The sequence below is a fragment of the Heterodontus francisci genome, chromosome 13 (genome assembly GCF_036365525.1).
Source record: "Heterodontus francisci isolate sHetFra1 chromosome 13, sHetFra1.hap1, whole genome shotgun sequence".
Lineage (NCBI taxonomy): Eukaryota > Metazoa > Chordata > Chondrichthyes > Heterodontiformes > Heterodontidae > Heterodontus > Heterodontus francisci.
Window position 1 is genome coordinate 116,715,031 of NC_090383.1, and position 19,103 is coordinate 116,734,133.

General features: G+C 43.6%; 1 protein-coding gene across 9 annotated transcripts in view; it reads left to right on the forward strand.

Annotated features, from left to right (window-relative positions):
• The window catches only part of adgrg6 (adhesion G protein-coupled receptor G6), a 157,417-nt gene that overhangs the window by 43,346 nt on the left and 94,968 nt on the right, over positions 1 to 19,103 (forward strand). For 3 of the 9 annotated variants that reach the window (XM_068045547.1, XM_068045545.1, XM_068045552.1), the window contains exons 8-12: positions 2,259 to 2,342; positions 4,146 to 4,205; positions 5,649 to 5,705; positions 16,421 to 16,512; positions 17,775 to 17,827. In XM_068045547.1, the coding sequence (XP_067901648.1) occupies positions 2,259 to 2,342; positions 4,146 to 4,205; positions 5,649 to 5,705; positions 16,421 to 16,512; positions 17,775 to 17,827 (346 nt within the window). The remainder of the gene's footprint in view (positions 1 to 2,258; positions 2,343 to 4,145; positions 4,206 to 5,648; positions 5,706 to 16,420; positions 16,513 to 17,774; positions 17,828 to 19,103) is intronic. The other 6 variants (XM_068045546.1, XM_068045548.1, XM_068045549.1 and 3 more) reach the window with 6 other exon arrangements.

The following is a 19,103-nucleotide window of genomic DNA, read 5'->3' on the forward strand; positions in this document are numbered from 1 at the left end:
AAATGCAGGGACTGCTTGTGGAGGCACCGGCAGCTCATGATAAAACCATTACCAAGAGCCCAGGCCGGTCTAACACTGGCTGGCACCTGATAAAGGAGCTGTGAAAAATTTCCACCCCAACCAGCATCTTTAGGGAGAAGAGAACAGGAGAGGAAGAGCAGCAAGTTCAAATTTAAAACAAGTTAATTGTTGCCCAAACTTTAGTGTGTCTCTCACAAACACTACCTGCCTTCTCTTTCTGCACTGGCAGCATTCATAGCCCATGGGCTGAGGTAGTTCATTAGTTAAAATCCCTGCCTCGTTCTGTTGCAGCTGCCAGCATCTTTTCCCGTTTGATCCCATTTACATGGAGGGCATTGTGCAGGCACACATTGCCAAGCAGCCAGCTTGCTGCTGCCTTTTTGTGCTGACGATTAATGCTTTGAATTGGATGACATGTCAGAGGAGGCTTTTGAGTTCAATGGACTGTTTAATCATCAGGATCACAAGCCTTGCTGACATTCTGTCAGCAAAAGACGCGTCAGAAAAGCTGCAACAAGAACTAGCCAGGCCGCTGGAGAAGTTGGCTGAGTAGGAAGCATTTGTGTAATCAGGGCGGTAGTATGTCACTCACTGCCTGTGCGGGTTTCTCTTGAAACCCTGTCTAATTGTCACTCCTGATGTGTGCCTTCAATCCTTTCCTGGAATTTGGCTAGCAGCCACAAAAGAAAATAAATTGCCTGGATCATTGGAAGTATGCGAGATCCGTAAATCACTTGCTGCCAATTGTTGTCAGCTCCCGAGAGCCACCTCTGTGCCTCCCGTTTAGATTTACTTAAAAAACTTAACTCTTTGAAGGGGCATGAAGCCTTAGAGGGCAGTGTCGAGCCGTAGATCCTAGCAGGAGGGTCTCTCATCCATGACAGTAACTCTGTTATGCAAACGGACCAATGCAAACAACAACAACTTAAATTTATATATCACTTTTAACTCAATAAAACATCCCAAGGCACTTCACAAGAGCATTACCAAACAAAATTTGACACCGAGCCGCATGAAAAAATTTTGTGTGCAATGAGAAGTTTTGCCAAGGTAGGTTTTAAGGTGAGTCTTAAAGGAGAAAAGAGAGATGGAGGGGCAGTGAAGTTTAGGGGAGAAAATTCCAGAACTTATGGCCTAGGCAGACTAAGGCATGGCTGCCAATGATGGAACGATTAAAATTGGGGATGCTCAAGAGACCAGAATTAGAGGACAACAGATATCTTAGGGAGTTGTGGGGCGATTACAGAGATAGGGAGTGGCAAGGCCAAGGAGGGATTGAGAACAAGGATGAGAATTTAAAAGATTCGGATTGGGTGCCCTGTATTTTACTAGATGTACTAAATTTGTATGTATTACAATTACTTAAAAGGACTCACACTGTTGCAATGTTGACTGTAAATTTTATTCTTGCATTACTGGCAAGGCTGGCAGATGTTGCTCATCCATAGTTGCCCCTTGAAAAGTTTGATACAACCGAATGGCTACTTCAGAGGGCAGTTAAGAGTCAAACACATTAGCGGGGATTGGAGCCACCTATCAGTCAGACAGCTAAGGACAGCAGGTTTCCTTTCCTAAAGGATATAAACTTGTGGAGGGAGGAAGAGGAGCAGGAATCTGTGTGGGCCCCTCATGAAATGCAATTCACATCTATGTGATCCCAGGCTCCACTACTAGTGGCTACAGTATTGAACCAGTGACCCAGGAGTTAAAGTTCAAACCTTGCCCTGATGATTGATTCCAACTGATCTTGTAGACTATGGGCTAGTCCCAGAAACATGGTGGATTGTTGTAAGAACCCAATTGGTTTATTAGTGCCATTTAAGAGCTCTTCTTCAAATCGTGCACTGGGATCTTTCACATCTACCTCAGATGCAAGACTCTGCCTCAGTTTAATGTGTTATTTAAGAGATGGTACCTCCAACAGTGCAGCAGTTCCTCACTACTGCACTGAAGCATCAGCTTAGATGACATGCTCAAGTATCCAGAGCAGGACATAAACCCACAACCCTCCATGCTCAGAGGGTAGACTGTTACCACTGAGCCAAGGTTGACATGAGTTCCATGCGATGGCAAAATCCATGATCTTTGCAAAACATGAAAAACTCACGGGAGGTATCATTCCGTTCACCGTGTGCAGCTCATGAGCTGCATTCAGTAACTGTATAATGTCTAACCCCTTTGTCCCACCTGTAATAATCTGCTGTTACCTGGCTGCCTCTTCCTTGTCTTGTTACCAGCTACCACATCAGCTAACCTCATCGCTAGCACCACTAACACGCATGGAGCTAACAGCCCCGAGCCCTTCACTTCTGGTAAGCAAAGTATGTTTTATTGATTATTTTCTTATTTCAATATATTTCCAATTATCAATTACTATGTGCAAATTATAATGGAAAAAGCCAATGTTAGTATACCCTCCCACCAGTGGTGGTGCTGCAACTCCTCCCTTGGAAGAAGGGTGTAATCACAGCATGACATTTTTACATAGATATTTCAATGTGCACATAGTTATTTATGATGGAAAAAGTTGAGAGAAAGCCTAAGTGAAGAAAATTAAGAATAATTTGTCACTTACTGTATTATAATATTCTGTTGCAGAAAGAATATATTAAATCCAATAGTCTGGTGGTATATTCTGAAATATTGTTTGCTATGGAACTGTAGAACCATAGAAAAGTTATGGCACAGAAAGAGGCCATTCAGCCCATCGTGTCTGTGCCAGCTGAAAAAACTAGCCACCCAGTTATATAGTATGGTACAATATAGTACAGTATAGTATTGTACTACAAGTGTGTGGTGTAATATATAATAGTTTGCAATACATAATTATAGCATGTTGTAATACATACACATTACTTTATATTCTATTTTGTGGTATGAAGTAAGTTAAGACGGAAGATTTTCGGTATATAGTTGAGTGTACAGAGGATTACAAGGGACGGTGGGTTTGAATGCGTGCGGGGAGTTAAAGCCCCTGGAATTGACATCGGGTCAAACTTGTGAGGCAGGTTTCGAGGCCACAAGAAAGAAGAACACAAGAAAAAGGAGCAGGAGTAGACTATATGGCCCATCGAACCTGCTCCGCCATTCAAAATGAACATGGCTGATCTTAGGATTCAACTCCATTTTCCTGCCCGCTCATCACATTCCTTGATTCCCTAAGATGATATTTTTGCTGAGTATCTCTGGCAGCACGAGAGATAGGATTTTTCCCACTGGCTTCAGAGAACTCTGCAAACCAATGGCCCAATGGATAGGCAGGGTCCCAATTGGACAGGCAGCTGGGAATGGGACTGATTGGATTGCTCTACAGAGAGCCATCATGGACTTGATGGGCCAAATGGCTTCTTTCGGTGCCATTATGATACCATGACTCTGCTAATCTGCATGGTTTTAGCTGATTAAAAAAACCAGGAGTATCTCCTGTGTGGAATTAGGAATCCAGAGGCCCTGCCAACTTCCACCTAAGCTGTCTTGATTTCTGTAAGTGGGACATGTCCCGTACAGGGAGAGAAAACAAACTCTGCTGCAGACAAACTGAAATGCTGCACTTTTAGGTGATTGCCTTTGGAGACTCTTTAAGATGCTGAGAGGTCTCCCTTGCATGTCAGACCCTTAAAAAAAAAAGGAATCACAAGTTCCGTGTGGAATTCGAGTTGGCGGTTCTGTTTTTTGTTATTGTTAATCAGGGCAGTTCATGCATTTTTGTTAATCAGGTGGTTTATGTATTGTTCTGTGAGCTGTGTCACACTTCCCTCGTGCTGCCTCGTTCTTACAATGTGCGGCAGTGTGCAAGATCATGGGTCAAAGGTCAAAATCGGATAGTCTCACGCGTCAGCAACGACTAAACAGAGCATGTACCATTGGCAGTGCACAGAGAACACCAGAAAATAATTCATAACCACATTACTGATATTGTTAATAATTATTGTTATTGAACAAATATCATATTCACAAGGGAGCCATGCACTGCAATCCCTGCATTCTGATATGCAATAACAATTCTTTACTCCATGGCTCAAAAGGTCTGAGAGTTACTGTGAAATGTTAAGAGCTTTTTTTTTACTAAAAGGCCATGTTTTTAGCCATGTGATCAATATCTTGCATTTGCTTACGTCACAAAGGCACCAATGTTCCATTCACTGAAGTCACAACTCAAGAGCCCAGAGAACCTACAGAGCCGAGTAAGTCACTAGATGTTTGAAACTTTAATCACTGTAAATGTAGATGCAAAATACAAGATCCCATCATTGAGGGGAGAATGGCCTTGTGGCAGTCTCACAAGTCAGATGCAGTGAGTGTTCCCTTGCATCCCAGTCAAGTCAAAGAACTTGCATTTATATAGTGCCTTTCACCACTTCAATGAAGTGCTTGACAGTCAATTAAGTGTTTTAAAGAGTAGTCACTGTTGCAATGTAGGAAATGCAGCAGCCAATTTGTACACAGCAATCATTGTGTTAATGATGAGATAATCTTATAGGTATGTTGTTTGAGGATTAAATAATGGCAGGACACTGAGAATAACTCCCCCACCTCTTTTCAAAATAGTGCCATGAGATTATTTATGTTCGCTTGAGATGGCAGACAAAGACTCAGTTTAATGGCTCATCTGAAAGATACCACCTCCCACAGTGCAGCATTCTCTCAGTACTGTACTAGATGGTCAGCCTAGATTTTGTGCTCAAGTCCCTGGAGTGGGACTTGAACTCAGAAACTTCTGACTCCTAGGTAAGAGTGCTATCCACTGACCCAAGGAGGGCATTAATGGAGGCTACTCGACTGATACCATGCCTCAGGCTAATTCATAACTGTAATATTACTTGTCCTTTGGTTTGTGATCTATTGTTAAGAGTCACAGGAATAGAAGTAATATTCAATCTTGAACATGACTTACTATGTTGGGCTCCACCCACAACCAGCTGGTCATGTGTGACTCAACATCACTTCCTCTGATGATGTTCACTTGCAGTCCTTAAGGTGGTCTGCCCTTAAGGACATCCCACAACAGTAACTATCTTCCATGGAAGGGAGGAAGGAAGCAAAGTCTCTTTAGGGTTGAGTTGGCTCCTTAGGAGACATTGCTGGCAATGTAAGATTGGCATTGATTCGATCGTCTGGAGCAGACTTGCCAGTCCAAATGCCTGACTAACCAGGCCTACAGTGCTCCCAGCGCACTGGTGATGATTGACCTTCCAGCCTGCTTATTATTGAGACCTGAAGAGGAAGACCTGCCATTGGATGGGCTGGGATTCTTCCCACTCATTTTCAGGTAACCAATGTCCCAATGAGTAGCGTGGCCCTAGCCAGACAAGCAGTGGGATGCATCTCAATGATATTTGCTGCTAAACTATATGCTTTTACTTGGTTAAACTGCAGGAGTCACTGGGGTTCCATTGCCTTATCTGCAGCTAACCTGTTCTTAAGACCTCTGAAAAAAAGTGGGTAGTTGGGAGACCCTTTGGGCAAATCAGGCAGGCAAATGCTCTATATATGTTGACTTCTCAATGGTTTGGCTTGGTAGCTGTTTGGTGACAGATTTCTCCGTGAGTCAGATGGCTGGCGAACCAAAGGAAAAATGGTGGTGGCTGATTCTGACTGAGTGCATAACCAGTGTTTTTATTACTCAGGCCTGCAAACCTCCACGCTCTTCCAAAACAGCAATGGTAGTTCTCCAAACAGTGAAGGTAGGGAAGGAATGTCGGAAAGCTCTTCAATGGTGAGAGTGTAGGTGGATGGAGTACTAATAGAGCTGTGGGAATGATGCTATTGGGGCTGGATGAAGATAATAATTTAGCTTTAAAAGAGCACAAACATATATTTAAAGGGGCAATATTCTCACAACAACAAAAAAATTGACTGGCAAATCTTGCATGATACAGTGATGTAAAATGAGTAAAACAAAAACACATTGTCCTGTCACGTGAGGTCAATTTGTTGTGAACAGTGCATCCCATTTCCTGGTTCTTTTCCCAATCACAAACCAAAAGAATTCTTTTAAAAATAATTTCCCAAATAGTCCCTTTAAACAGATGGTGTGTGCCCTGTAAAACATAATCTTATGCTATAGAAGCACTATAGGAGAGCATTGGGGCTCGTGATAGTGCTGAGGGGTGATGGTCGCATGGCTGGTGGTGGTGGTGGCAGGATGGGGCAGCGGTGGCAGTGGTGTCAGCTTGTGTCACAGTAGCAGTGGTAGTCTTACCTAATGTGGCAATGGAGGGGCGTCAATCTCACTGCCAACTACCTCACTTGAGATACTTCTGAACTTCATCAAAGAGGGAAACAAACTTTGGATGGAGAATGTTGACCCCTTTGTGCCCTGATGCAGCTTAAGTAACACATGGTGCTCAGTGAGCTACATCTAGTATGTGTGACAGTGAAGCATCCTTTCCTGCTGTCAGGCCAATGGAACAGGATGTTTGATGAAGGGATATTTTGACAGAAAAGAAAAAACTGACATTTATACAGTGTCCTTTCACAACCTCAGGGTGACCCAAAGCAATTCGCACCAACAAAGTACTTTTGAAGCATAGTCATAGTTGTAATGGAGCAGCCAATTTGTGCACAGCAAGCTCCCACAAACAGCAACAAGATAATATTTTAGTGATGTTGATTGAGGGATAAATATTAGCCAGGACACAGTGGAGAATTCAGCTGCTCTTTTTTGAAATAATGCCAAGGGATATTTTACAACTACCCGAGAGAGCAGGCTGCACCTCAGTTTAATATCTCACCTGTACTTCTGAGAGTGCAGCCCTCCCTCAGTATTGCACTGCGAGTGTTATCCTGGATTATGTGCTTAAGTCTCTTGAACCCACGACTTTTCCCTGTCAGTGAGATAAGAATGCCACCCACATGAGCCACAGCACAGATAGGCAATGCAGATGGTTCGTGCACTCAAAAGGAGGGACAGCAATGTCCTTAAGGGGCAGGGGTAGGACATAAGGTGCTGTCCTTACACTGTGGGCCATTCCACCTCTGTGATCTGCTCTACATCTTTCAGTGGAAATTTATTTTTTATTTAGAGATACAGCACTGAAACAGGCCCTTCAGCCCACCGAGTCTGTGCTGACCATCAACCACACATTTATATTAATCCTACATTAATCAATTTATAATGGCCAATTTACCTATCAACCTGCAAGTCTTTGGCTGTGGGAGGAAACCAGAGCACCCGGCAGAAACCCACACAGTCACAGGGAGAACTTGCAAACTCCGCACAGGCAGTACCCAGAATTGAACCGGGGTCGCTGGAGCTGTGAGGCTACGGTGCTAACCACTGCGCCGCCCAATGATGTTTGGACTGGAGGAATAAATACATTTTAAAAATGGAAGTTTCAGCAAGGCAGCTTTTTTTTTTGCCTCATCTTCCTTTGAATACTTGCAACACCCACAACAAATGCTTGCTTTGATCTATGAGTTTATCTAATGAATCAACTGAGCATGCTTAGTGAAAACATTGGGCTCTTTTTGGCGGTGGCACTCCCATTAACACGGCTGGTGCGGATTGAGGAAGCTGTGTGCTGACATGCATTACATTCCTTTGCTAATGCTATGTAATAATCTATCAGTGGTGAAAGGGAAGGCTGAGACCTACCATCCCAAACATTTTAAGTGGTTCTTCCTCATTGCTCCAGGGACTGCACAGGTGTTAAAATTCCCCATTAAATAAAAGGTACCCAAAAACAGATCCCATTTGATGTTTGCTGAGGGATCTTCCATCCCCAATTTCTCCACTGCTTCCCTGAAGGCCCCATCTCCTGTTGAGCTATTGACCCATGTACATTTGCCATCCTCCAGTACCTTCGCCCAAGTGAACTCACTTGTGCTAACAGTGAGTAAACGGGGTTTTCCATTGATGCTACAATCAGGAGAACATCCTGAGGAAATTCACCGCTGGGGTTTACAACATTGTGTCCCCGATTATCCCAATGAATGAGACTCCTTGCTGGGAGCTCAGAATTACCCCTAAAGGCAGAGCCATGAATACCCAAAAGCCCCTCATATTTCTGATATGTGAGTGTTATTGTTTAAGATTAATGAATTTTTAGAGTTTTTACAAATCCAAAGTACCAATTCAAGAAGTTTGGAATGTGCTCAATTTATTTCTTTTCCATTTCAGATAAATCAACTTTCATGGTTTTTGCACTAAGCCTCAAACTAATGGGACAATATAAGCCTGCCTGGTGTTAGCTTACACATGTATTTAAGGGGAAGCTGGTTAAGTACATGATGGAGAAAGGAATAGAAAGATATACTGATAAAGTGAAATGAGGTAGGGTGGGAAGAGGTTTCTGTGGAGCAACTTCAACTGGAAATAAACATCTGGGAGAGATGTAAAACAGGTAGTTCACTATCAACAGCTCGATCACACAACTTCAAAATTACACCCCCTCCCCCAAAATGCTAACTCAAGAAATTCGTCCCACGGGTGATAACGAGCACGATTTCACCCCATGCATCAAAATAAAACTGACCTATAATGATTAGAAAGTCCTTCTCCCAGCACAAAGGAGCGTGTGAGACTGTCCTCACTGTGATTGGAGGAGCACACATTAGAGAGTGCAAGTCAGGATGGGCTACATGTTACTAATATTCAATGATGTGTTTTGCAGTTGAGTTTGAGCAGAGGCTGAACATGTGACAAAGCAATGGTATGGTAGAGAAATAAATAGACACTGATTGTTGTCCCTGATGTTTGTGCTGATGATGCCCAGGGCATCCATTGCTTTCCATTTAATTAGCAAGAATCTCCCGAGGCACCTGTTGTATGATAATACCGAACACAGATTAACATGTGTTTTGATACATTCAACAGCAGCTTAATTGACGTGCTTGACGTAATGCTGTCTTAAACGTGCTGCACAAGTTGAAACGTTAATTGGAATGAAATGGAAAGATGAAGGCTGGGAGAGCAAAAGGATGGATTGACTTTTTCCTCCCCCCTCGTCCTTTCTGAGGGTGTTGACTCCCTGCTGGCATGGTTGCTGAGGCATCCACATGGTCATGAGTCATGTGTGAACCTTGATGGTGGATGCTAGCAGGCTGTTGGACTGTGGGCTGCATCACAGCTGAGCCTGGACTTGAGGTAACAGATTGGCTATGATCTGATTGAATGGCAGAAGAGGCTTGAGGGGTTGATTGGCCTCCTTCTGTTCCAGTCAGCCTGTCACCCACACACCCACCTTTCCAGAATGGGGGGAGGGGTGGTGAAGGCTGCTGGACATTAATCAGGAGCAGGAATCAATGTAACTCCCCACTGCCGTCTGCCACATCCCTGGCTGAGATCAGCACAGACTCAGGATCAAACCGGATCTGAACAGCTCAGTTACTGATTTGATAACTTACCTGCTACACTGGACTGGTGGGTGGGGAGGATGGAGGGGTTGTGAAAAAATGTAGACTTAACTTGAGCTGATATTGACCGTTAAGAATCGGATTTGTTGTAGATTAATGTGATGAGTTAATTATGGGATGATTTGCCCACCAACAGCTGGAAGCTTTAATGATACAGATTTGCAGGGGTTCCAGGTTCCGGTCCCAGCTGTCCTCCGAGCAAACCACAGCCTGTTAAAGGTATCCTGGCAACGCTTGACCTCGCAAACAGAGCAACGAATGAGAAGCTCCAGGAACCCACTGGGTATTATCTCCACACCTTTGAGATACCCACTGAGACCCAGACCCAACATGCCCAGTGCTTTCAGACCAGGGATACTTAACATGCACAGTGCTTCTATCGTCTTCACCAAGGCCGTCACCAAGAAGCCACATGGGACTACAGAGGATTCAAAGGCATTGAAGAGGGCAACCAGCAGTGCCGGAAATGGAAGTGCAACCAAGAAAAAACCAAACACCGCTCGATTAGCTTCTGACCTCATCACCCGGTTAAGGAAGCCAATCAACCCGTCTTGGGACTTGAAGGTTTCTGGTGAGAATTTGACTCATAATGTAACCGAGGACAATGATTTTGACTCCGGTTCTGAGATGTCATCCATTATTCTTGAAAGTCATGAGATATTAACAACTGAAGAAGGAGCTGATGCTGGATTGGGAGCATTGTACAGTTTGGTGCAAAGCATTCCTTCTGCACTATCACCAAGTCAACATGTTATTGATGACAGGTCCACTGGTTGGTTAAAAACAGTGGTGATACCGTCCCAAATGCCATCTTTAGTTTTGTATCCAACAATTAGACCCACTCCAACAGTGCCAGTACACAAAGTAAACACACAAACAACTGTTGTATTTCACGGACATTTATTATATGGTTCACTCTGGATGGTCACCAGTAGTTCCAATCAGATGGGAAATCCATTAAACACATTACATGCACCTTTGAGGGATCAATTCAACACTGAGACTACAGCATCATCTCTTCATGACAATATTGAATCTTCTATAGGTGCCCATGAACTAACGTTTCACATGTACCATTTTGATATTAAGTCTTCAAGCACTGCCTTGCCACTGGACAACATCAATAGCTTGTCCAGTTGGCCACCTTCATTACTTGCTCCAGGACACGTTGGTTCTGATGACCCAAAGTCCATCATATCAAGTACAACCTTTGAAAAGGACAACAGCAGTTTTACTGTTACTCAACTGACAAATGCAACAGTTTTGGTCCACTTAACAAGCAACTTTGCCAAAGAATCTATTTCATCAACGCAAAGGTTGTTCATCAGTACTGAAAAGTTAGAAAATCAATTAAGGCAATCTGAAAAGTTTACACTGTTTCCAGGCCAGTTTTCAGTAAGAGGGCAAGAAGATGGCATTCCTATTCTAGTGCAAAGTACAGACATGGACTCTCTGGTCATATCAACTAAGTCACACAAGAACTTGAACCATCCTGATGCTGTAATCCATGTTTCTTCAGCTCCGTCAATGCCAGATGTGGGAAATAGTCCTTCCACGCCAGACAATTTCTGGGGTAATTCTCTGAAACCATCTACATCTGAACACAACAAAAGTGTCAGACATTTCCAGTACAACACAGAGACATTGTCAATGGGGGCTCTTGAGTTCAGCATCCATCCCTCCATTTCAGGAACTGTGCAGTCAGGCAACACTAATGCTATAGTGTTACAAACTGGTGCACAAACACACATTGAGATGTGTAGTACATCAGTAGTGACAAGAGTCTTTGAATCACCACTGGCACCAATAAGGCATTTATCTCCTTTAAAAGTGGCTTCACCGAGTATAGACAGTCAGTGGAGATTATCTGCAGGAGAACCACACCCTCACTTCCTTCCTGTCAGTCAGAAGTTAACTGACAAAGACCATAACCAGGTCTCACTGACTAATATCACACTGCACATGACACAAAGCCATCAACGTGCACCTTTGGTGACGGAAAGCAAATGGAAGACATTGGCTCTAGATGATACTGGGTTGCTGACCAAAGACGAAGAAGTTTCACTTGTACCCTTGTACACTTCAACTGACTTAACTCCTGAGACTCTTCGCCTGAAGATTGAGTCCTCAGCACTAGCTGATAAACTCAAGCCTTCGTTGGAGACTTCAATTGTAAAGGTTGGGAGCACATGGACTGTACCGTTGGACTGGATCCCAGAGGTGACAGACATGCTCCAGCCTGTGCCTTTAGATGTCTCTTCAATTGTAAGAAGTGAAAACGCAACTTCCCTTCATCATGATGATCTTTCTGAATTGGAGAAAATTCTCGCGTTGACACCAAATTCAACTCATGGGAGTATGAATGGTACAGATTTTCCTAGTTTTCCACTGACAGTTCCAGAAGGATTTCAGAACCATTGGGGAATTATTTCTCATGTAATTAAAAGTTCAACCGTGACTTCAGGCTCACAAACTCAAGAGAAACGTGTGACCTCCACTACACAACAGGAAAAGAAAGTCCAACTTGAGCATCAGTTGGCCAAGGTCTCTGCGGACGATACAAAAACATGGCATTCATTGTTGGTTTCTGTTCCAGATAGAATAAAGAGCTTTGTGGCCCATGCTTTTGGGAGTCCTGCATTGAGGTGGGAACCATTTTCAAATTCAGTATTGGAAAGGTCTAAAGATCTCCAGGCCGTGACTATGATGCCTGTGCATTTGGGAGCGCAATGGGCCTTGCTCATTACACATACCCAATTGCTAACAAGAAGCCCCCAACTCATGAATTCAGATGGCATTTTTACAGGGACAGAACCCAAACACATGCCAGATGGAAGCTCTGCACAACCATCAAAAGATTTCTCAACTATAGCTATAAATATAACTTTAACAAGTCAAATACTTGCAAGAACATTGCAGCATCTTGAGCCACAGCACTTTGCTGAAGAGCCAAACTTTTATAATCAGGGGTTGCACTCATTCCCACTCAGTATTTCAGCTCATGGACTATCAGTCGGGTTTACTTCAACATCCGTAGGAGCTCCTCAGCTAAATGTTGGAACTCAAGAACTAATACTGATGCCCACATTACCAATGAATTCTACTCCGGCTCTCTCCATTATTGTACCACCTACTCAATCGATCTGGGGTATTGTCATCAGCACAGGGACTAACACTCTCCCCGAACAGCCACTGCAGCCGTCTCAAACCTCTACGACATGCCTCTCCCAGCTTGAATCCGTCTTTTCATCAGCCACCGTGACACTTCCTCCATTTCCCTCCCATGATGCATATGGACTCAACGTGGCTCCCTCCATGAGTTTGGAAAGCACCCCTGGCCAAGCCTCTGCGTCCTGTCTCTGTGAAGAGGCTGACTGGACGGGCTGCTTGTGTGGAGTTATGGTTGCTAATTGTATGTCTTAAGAGCACCTGTAGAAACCCGTAGTGGAAACTCAACAAAAATCACTGCCAGTAGTTGACTCACGTGTGCTGATCCTGTAATTTGGAAGCACTGAGCTGAACATGTAGACATAGTTGATAGTACAGCACATATGAAGCTTGATGGTTGTAGAACACCTTCATTTTGCAAGGCTCACCAAGTAGTGTTTAGCAGCCGTGATTAAATCACATTCTCATTAATTATGCATCCAAAGCAAAAACAAATAAGCAAAAATATGCAAGCATTGACTCCCCTTTAAGGACAGACATCAGGAGAGGGGCATTATTCTATTGCTACTTTCTTCCAGTAAGGTGCTATTGCACTTTCCAAACCACAAATTGAAATTCCTCTTTCAATGAATAGCAGCCAGTTTCTCTCAGTGACAAGCAGCACATTCCTGCAGTTTTGTTAAGGGGTTATTGACTAAAGCAAAAACATAATTTTTTTTTATTGAAAGAAGAACTTCAAGTCTTTATAATTGTTTTAGTATATAAATCTGGCAGCTGTATGATATTCTTCACTTGCAGGGGAGGAAGAATTTGTGTACTTTTGCTTGACTGCAGCTGTAGATTATTCTGCCCTGCTCTGTGTTGGGATGCAAGAGTGGAGTTAATTGAGTGAAGTACCACAGAGAGTGTTAATCTTCTTGAAACTGAGCAAAGGGCAACTTTGGGCCCATGCTGGTCAAGTTTACAAAAAAGTGAATTTCAGGCCTCAGGTTGAATCTCACTTTGTTTAGCACTTAGTATATTAACCCTTTGAGACCATTGGATGCATTTTGACTCTAAAGAAATAGTACGTAATGTATACTTGCACTGATTTAAATAGAGTGAATGAGGAAACATGTCTCATACAGAGTTCGAACAAGGAATATTGTCAGAGAAATTGTACCGCAGTGATTAAATTGAACTCTGGCACTGATTGCTTTTGCTGTCTTCTCAGAGGGTTAATTCCGTGTCTGCCTGTGCTTGATTTAGGCTGGAAAGTGACACCGTTTTTGTCTCCTCCTTGCAAATGACCACAATCCTATCCACTAACGCACACCTCTGATTATAACTAACCCCAGCACCCGTTAGTAATGTGAAAGGCGCCATCTAGTGAGGACTGTGCAGACTATCCCCTCCCTCCTTCTTTCACAATTGTTGCTTACCCACATCTGGCACTGATTCAGCTTTCTTTTCTCACACTGGCCAGGAGCCAGGATGTTTCCGAATGGGATAAGCACAGAAGATCTAGTCAACGAATGCCATTCAATTGTATACATGTGAGGCATGGAACTGGGCAGAAGTGGGCACTGCCTTCTGTGTCCCTTTCTACCCCTGAGCCTGTCTTTACAGATCATTCAATGAAGACTGCACATTCGGCACTTAAATAGCCCTTAGAATGTAGCTATTTGACCAATTGTATAATTACAGAATTTGTGTATTACAGTACTGCACAAGAAAACCAGAAACACACAACAATGTAATGATATCTTTGAATCTTATGTGTACACCAGATAATGGGACAATATTGTGTTTTTAATACCATTTAAAAAAAATAAGAAAACATCTTTTTTTAGGCTGTCTTCCATCTGTTATCTTATCCATCCGTTGAAAGTTTGCCTCTCGTATTCTCTCATAGTGTGAGACCTACTGCAACCAGATACTGGACTTCTAACTATCCTAACAGTTGGCTCACATACCCACTCTTTTATTTTCTGAATGATAGAATCGTAAGGCACAGAGGAGGCTATTCAGCCCATGTGACTGTGCTAGCTCTTTGAAGGAGCTATCCAATTAATTCACTCCCCTCCTCTTTCCCCAAAGCTCTGTAAATTTCTTATTTTCAATCATATATCCAATTCCCTTTGAAAATTACTATTGAGTCTCCTTCCACTACCCTTTCAGACAGTTCCGGATCATATGATCATAGGAGCAGGAGTAGGCAATTCAGCCCCTTCGAGCCTGCTCCGCCAGTTAGTAAGATCATGGCTGATCTGATTGTGGCCTCAATCCCACTTTCCCGCCTACCCCCAATACCCTTTGACTCTCTTGTTAAGCAAGAATCTGTCTAACTCTGCCTTAAAAGTATTCAATGACCTTGCCTCCACTGCTGTCTGGGGAAGAGTGTTCCACAAACTCACAACCCTCAAAACATTTCTCATCTCTGTCTTAAATGAGCAACCCCTTATTTTTAAACTGTATCCCCTAGTTCTAGTCTCTCCCACAAGGGGAAACATCCTTTCAGCATCCATCCTGTCAAGTCCCCTCAGCATTTTGCTTTTATTATCCCCTCAGGATCTGATATGTTTCAATAAGGTCACCTGTCATCCTTCGAAACTCCAATGGATACAGGCCCAAACTGTACAACCTTTCTTCATAAGATAACGCCCCCCCCCCCCTCCCCATCCCAGGTCGCGGTCAACAACTTGCTTTGTAAAAAAAAAAATTCTCCTCATCTCCGCTCTGGTTCTTTTACCAATTACCTTAAATCTGTGTCCTGTGGTTACCAACCCTCCTGCCAGTGGAAACAGTTTCTCCCTATTTACTCTACCAAAACCCCTCATAATTTTGAACACCTCTATTAAATCATCCCTTAACTTTATCTGCTCTAAGGAGAACATTAGCAATCTCTCCCGTCTCTCCAACTGAAATCCCTCACTCCTGGTATCTGTGTTAAATATACCTCAGAATGATTGACATAAAAACTATGCCATTTAAAAAAAAAACACACAGTTGGCAAGGAACCTTGAACCCCTTAACACTCAATGGCCCAGAGGGGGACAAGGCAAGTTTGATCCTCTGCCTCTACTCAGGACATGCTTGGAGCTGCTCTGAGTGAGGAGATGCCAAACAGAAGGTTGCAGCATCTTCTCCTGGGTGAAGAGGGGACATTCCTGGTCGATGTGCTCCCATAGTACAAAGCCCTAAGTGTCAGGACAGCTAAATTATCAAATTCACCCCATAAGCCCACAGCAAAGAAGCTTATTCCATTTATCTGAGTTCTTAGCAAATGCATTGGGTAGAATTTCTCTTCCTTGATTAAGGGAGAGAGTGAGGTGAATCTGCTATTTTTGCTTCCCTCATTTTCACACAATGATTAGATTTGTTCCCCCCTCTTATCCCTCAAGAGCAGACAACATAAAGCTTACAAATAAAATGTCAGGGTTTCTTAACACTGTTTATTGTCAGCAGTGAAGCAGGGGTGTCACTGAATTCACAGTATTCCAGCTCTCCTGGGCCTGCGGAGAGAGTTAAACAGTGCCAGAGCTAGGTTAAGCTGGTGCTGTGCGGAGTGCCAGCTCATATGGTCAGCAATGTACCACTGCGACCGTCACAAATTTGTTCTGGTTGGTGGAGAGTTGGGACTGTGCTGGGCAACACACTCTGCCCACAGCTGGGGGTTGCCATTGAGGGGAGTGAAGATGGCATGTGTTCCTCTGGGCACTTTGTGTAGCAGCAGCATAAAAGTGTTTGTATGAAGATTTCCTCCATTCACTATCTCCAGGCAGATTTTAAACAGCTTCTAAACACACACCCATCGTGGCTATGCCCAGTGACTAGAGGAAGTTGTGCCCTCTTGCGATTTGAATGGGTAACTTGCATTGTATTCATTACACAGGGGGACTCTTATACAGGACACAGTTTACAGTCCATGACCTGACCAATGGAAATATGAGCAAGGTTCAGCTGGAGCAAAGAGTATCAGTCTGGGTAGGTCATTTCAGTTTGCCTTTTCCCAGCTCTTGTGCAATATCACTGACCTACCCTCGTTCATGGGATGTGGGCATCACTAGCTAGGCCAGCATTTATTGCACATCCCTAATTGCCCTTGACCTGAGCAGCTTGCTAGGCCATTTCATAGGGAATTTAACAGTCAACCACATTGCTGTGGATCTGGAGTCATATGTAGGCCAGACTAGGTAAGGTTGGCAGATTTCCTTCCCTGAAGGACATAAGTGAACCAGTTGGGTTTTTACAACAATCGTCACTATTAGACTAGCTTTTTAATTCCAGATGTATTAATTGAATTCAAATTTCACCATAGAGTCATAGAGAGATACAGCACTGAAACAGGCCCTTTGGTCCACTCAGTCTGTGCCGACCATCAACCACCCATTTATATGAATCCTACATTCCCTACCACATCCCCACAATTCTCCTACCACCTACCTACACTCGGGGCAATTTACAATGGCCAATTTATTTATCAACCTGCAAGTCTTTGGCTGTGGGAGGAAACCGGAGCACCCGGAGGAAACCCACGCGGTCACAGGGAGAACTTGCAAACTCCGCACAGGCAGTACCCAGAACCGAACCCGGGTCGCTGGAGCTGTGAGGCTGCAGTGCTAACCACTGCGCCACTGTGCCACCCTGCTGTGGTGGGATTCAAACTTATGTCCCCAGAGCGCTAGCCTGGTCCTATTAGTTCAGTGACATTAGCAGTACACCACCGCCTCCCCTGTGTCCCAGTAATACCCTCATCTTCAAGGCCTCCCCGCCCCCACTCCCCTTGTTACTCAGCTGTTTAAGACAGAGCAAGTAAACCATAGAGACCAGGAGGGTCCCACTTTGTGCTGGGCCAGCTGGTATGGCAGCAAGGGTGCTGAGGTTGGCCTCTTGACTCTGGTTAGGAAGGGGAGAACTCAGAAGGGCTTCCATATGTGATCCAGAGACCCTTATCTGTACAGGAGTAGGAGGCGGGGAACCATCTTAATTGACTGTTTCCCCTCTTGCAATCAATTGCTTATCCTCTCACTCCCTCTCATGACCTAGCCCTTATCCAACTTAACAATGTATATTACGCAAGAGCATGGGATTATTTCCTGTACAGGCATTCTAAGTAGATGTTATGACTTAACTGCTTTCGCATTTTTTTTCCCGACACTGTTGCTTATCTGAGCAAAGGATGTAAAATACATGTTTGCTAATAGATCGGGCTGTGCACTGATTTGCGTTTCCCATTTATGTTTCAGCTCACTGAGTCTTTTCAGAACTGGAATTACTCTGTATACGTGGAAAGTGTCAGGTGAGGAGATGGAGTCTCTGTATACAAACCCAAAGGTTAAAATCGTTCAGGAAGGTACCAATAAAATCGTGGGTTAACGCCCCCTGTTAAACTGGGCAATGGAGGAATTTCACAGGATGATTTTGTTATTGATATTACACAGTGTGATGTAGAAGGTGAAACACAAGCTCTTCACTTCTAGAACCTGAGTTTAAGTCCAGTCCAGCGCAATTGTGTGAATGTCTTACACGTAACATAAGGGAAAGGATGTTGATAAGACCAGCTCCTTTACTAGAACAAGACCAGTACTGTGAGGTTATACTATCAGGAAAGAATAAACAATCTAGGTCTCTTTTCTCTTGAAAAGAGAAGGCTGAAGGGTGACCTAATAGAAGTCTTTAAAAGTATGAAAGGTTTTGATAGAGTAGGTAGAGAGATGAATTTCTAATATAATAATAAATAAAACAAGAAATGCTGGAAATACTCAGCAGGTCTGGCAGCATCTGTGGAGAGAAAAACAGAGTTAACGTTTCAGGTCAGTGCCTCTTCTTTTGAACAAGATGAATCTCTACTTGTGGTGAAGTGCATAACTAGAAGCCATCAATATAAGATAGTCACCAAGAAATCCAATGGGGAATTCAGAAGAAACTTCTTTACCCAGAGGGTAGTGAGAATGTGGAACTCGCTACCACAGAGAGTGGTTGAGGTGATCAGTATAGATCCATTTAATGGGCCACTAAACACATCAGGGAGAAAGGAATAGTGGTTTACACTAGTAGAGTTTTATGAGGAAGGAAGAGACAAGATTGAAGCGGAGCATAAATGCTGACGTAGAGTGGTTGGGCCGAATGGCCTGTGTCTGTTCTGTATATTCTATGTAATTCTATGTAAGAAGACCAATTCCATCCCCTTCCCACCCAAACATGGTGCAACCTACCTGCACCATCAATTCACTCCCTTCCCAGGCTAACTGATTCCTGAGAGAGGCAAAAATACAGACAGGAAATCCTGAGGCTGGTTTAGGAAAAGTGTTGGGAAATCCCTTCTCCGACATCCAAAGGCAATCAAGGAAATGTCCAGGAGATGCTAATCATGGAAACCCACACCTGCCACTGTAACTCAAGGTGCCTTTCCCTTGCATAGCGTGTCCAACTCTGGTTGGACGTATTCCTGGAGGTTTCATTGCATGACGGTCCTCATCCAACCATTACACTCGGTCAAATACCTGAAATCACTTTTAATTAGTGCCAAACTATGGGAACTTTTTGTGTCAAGAACCCATTAGTAACAGGATTGA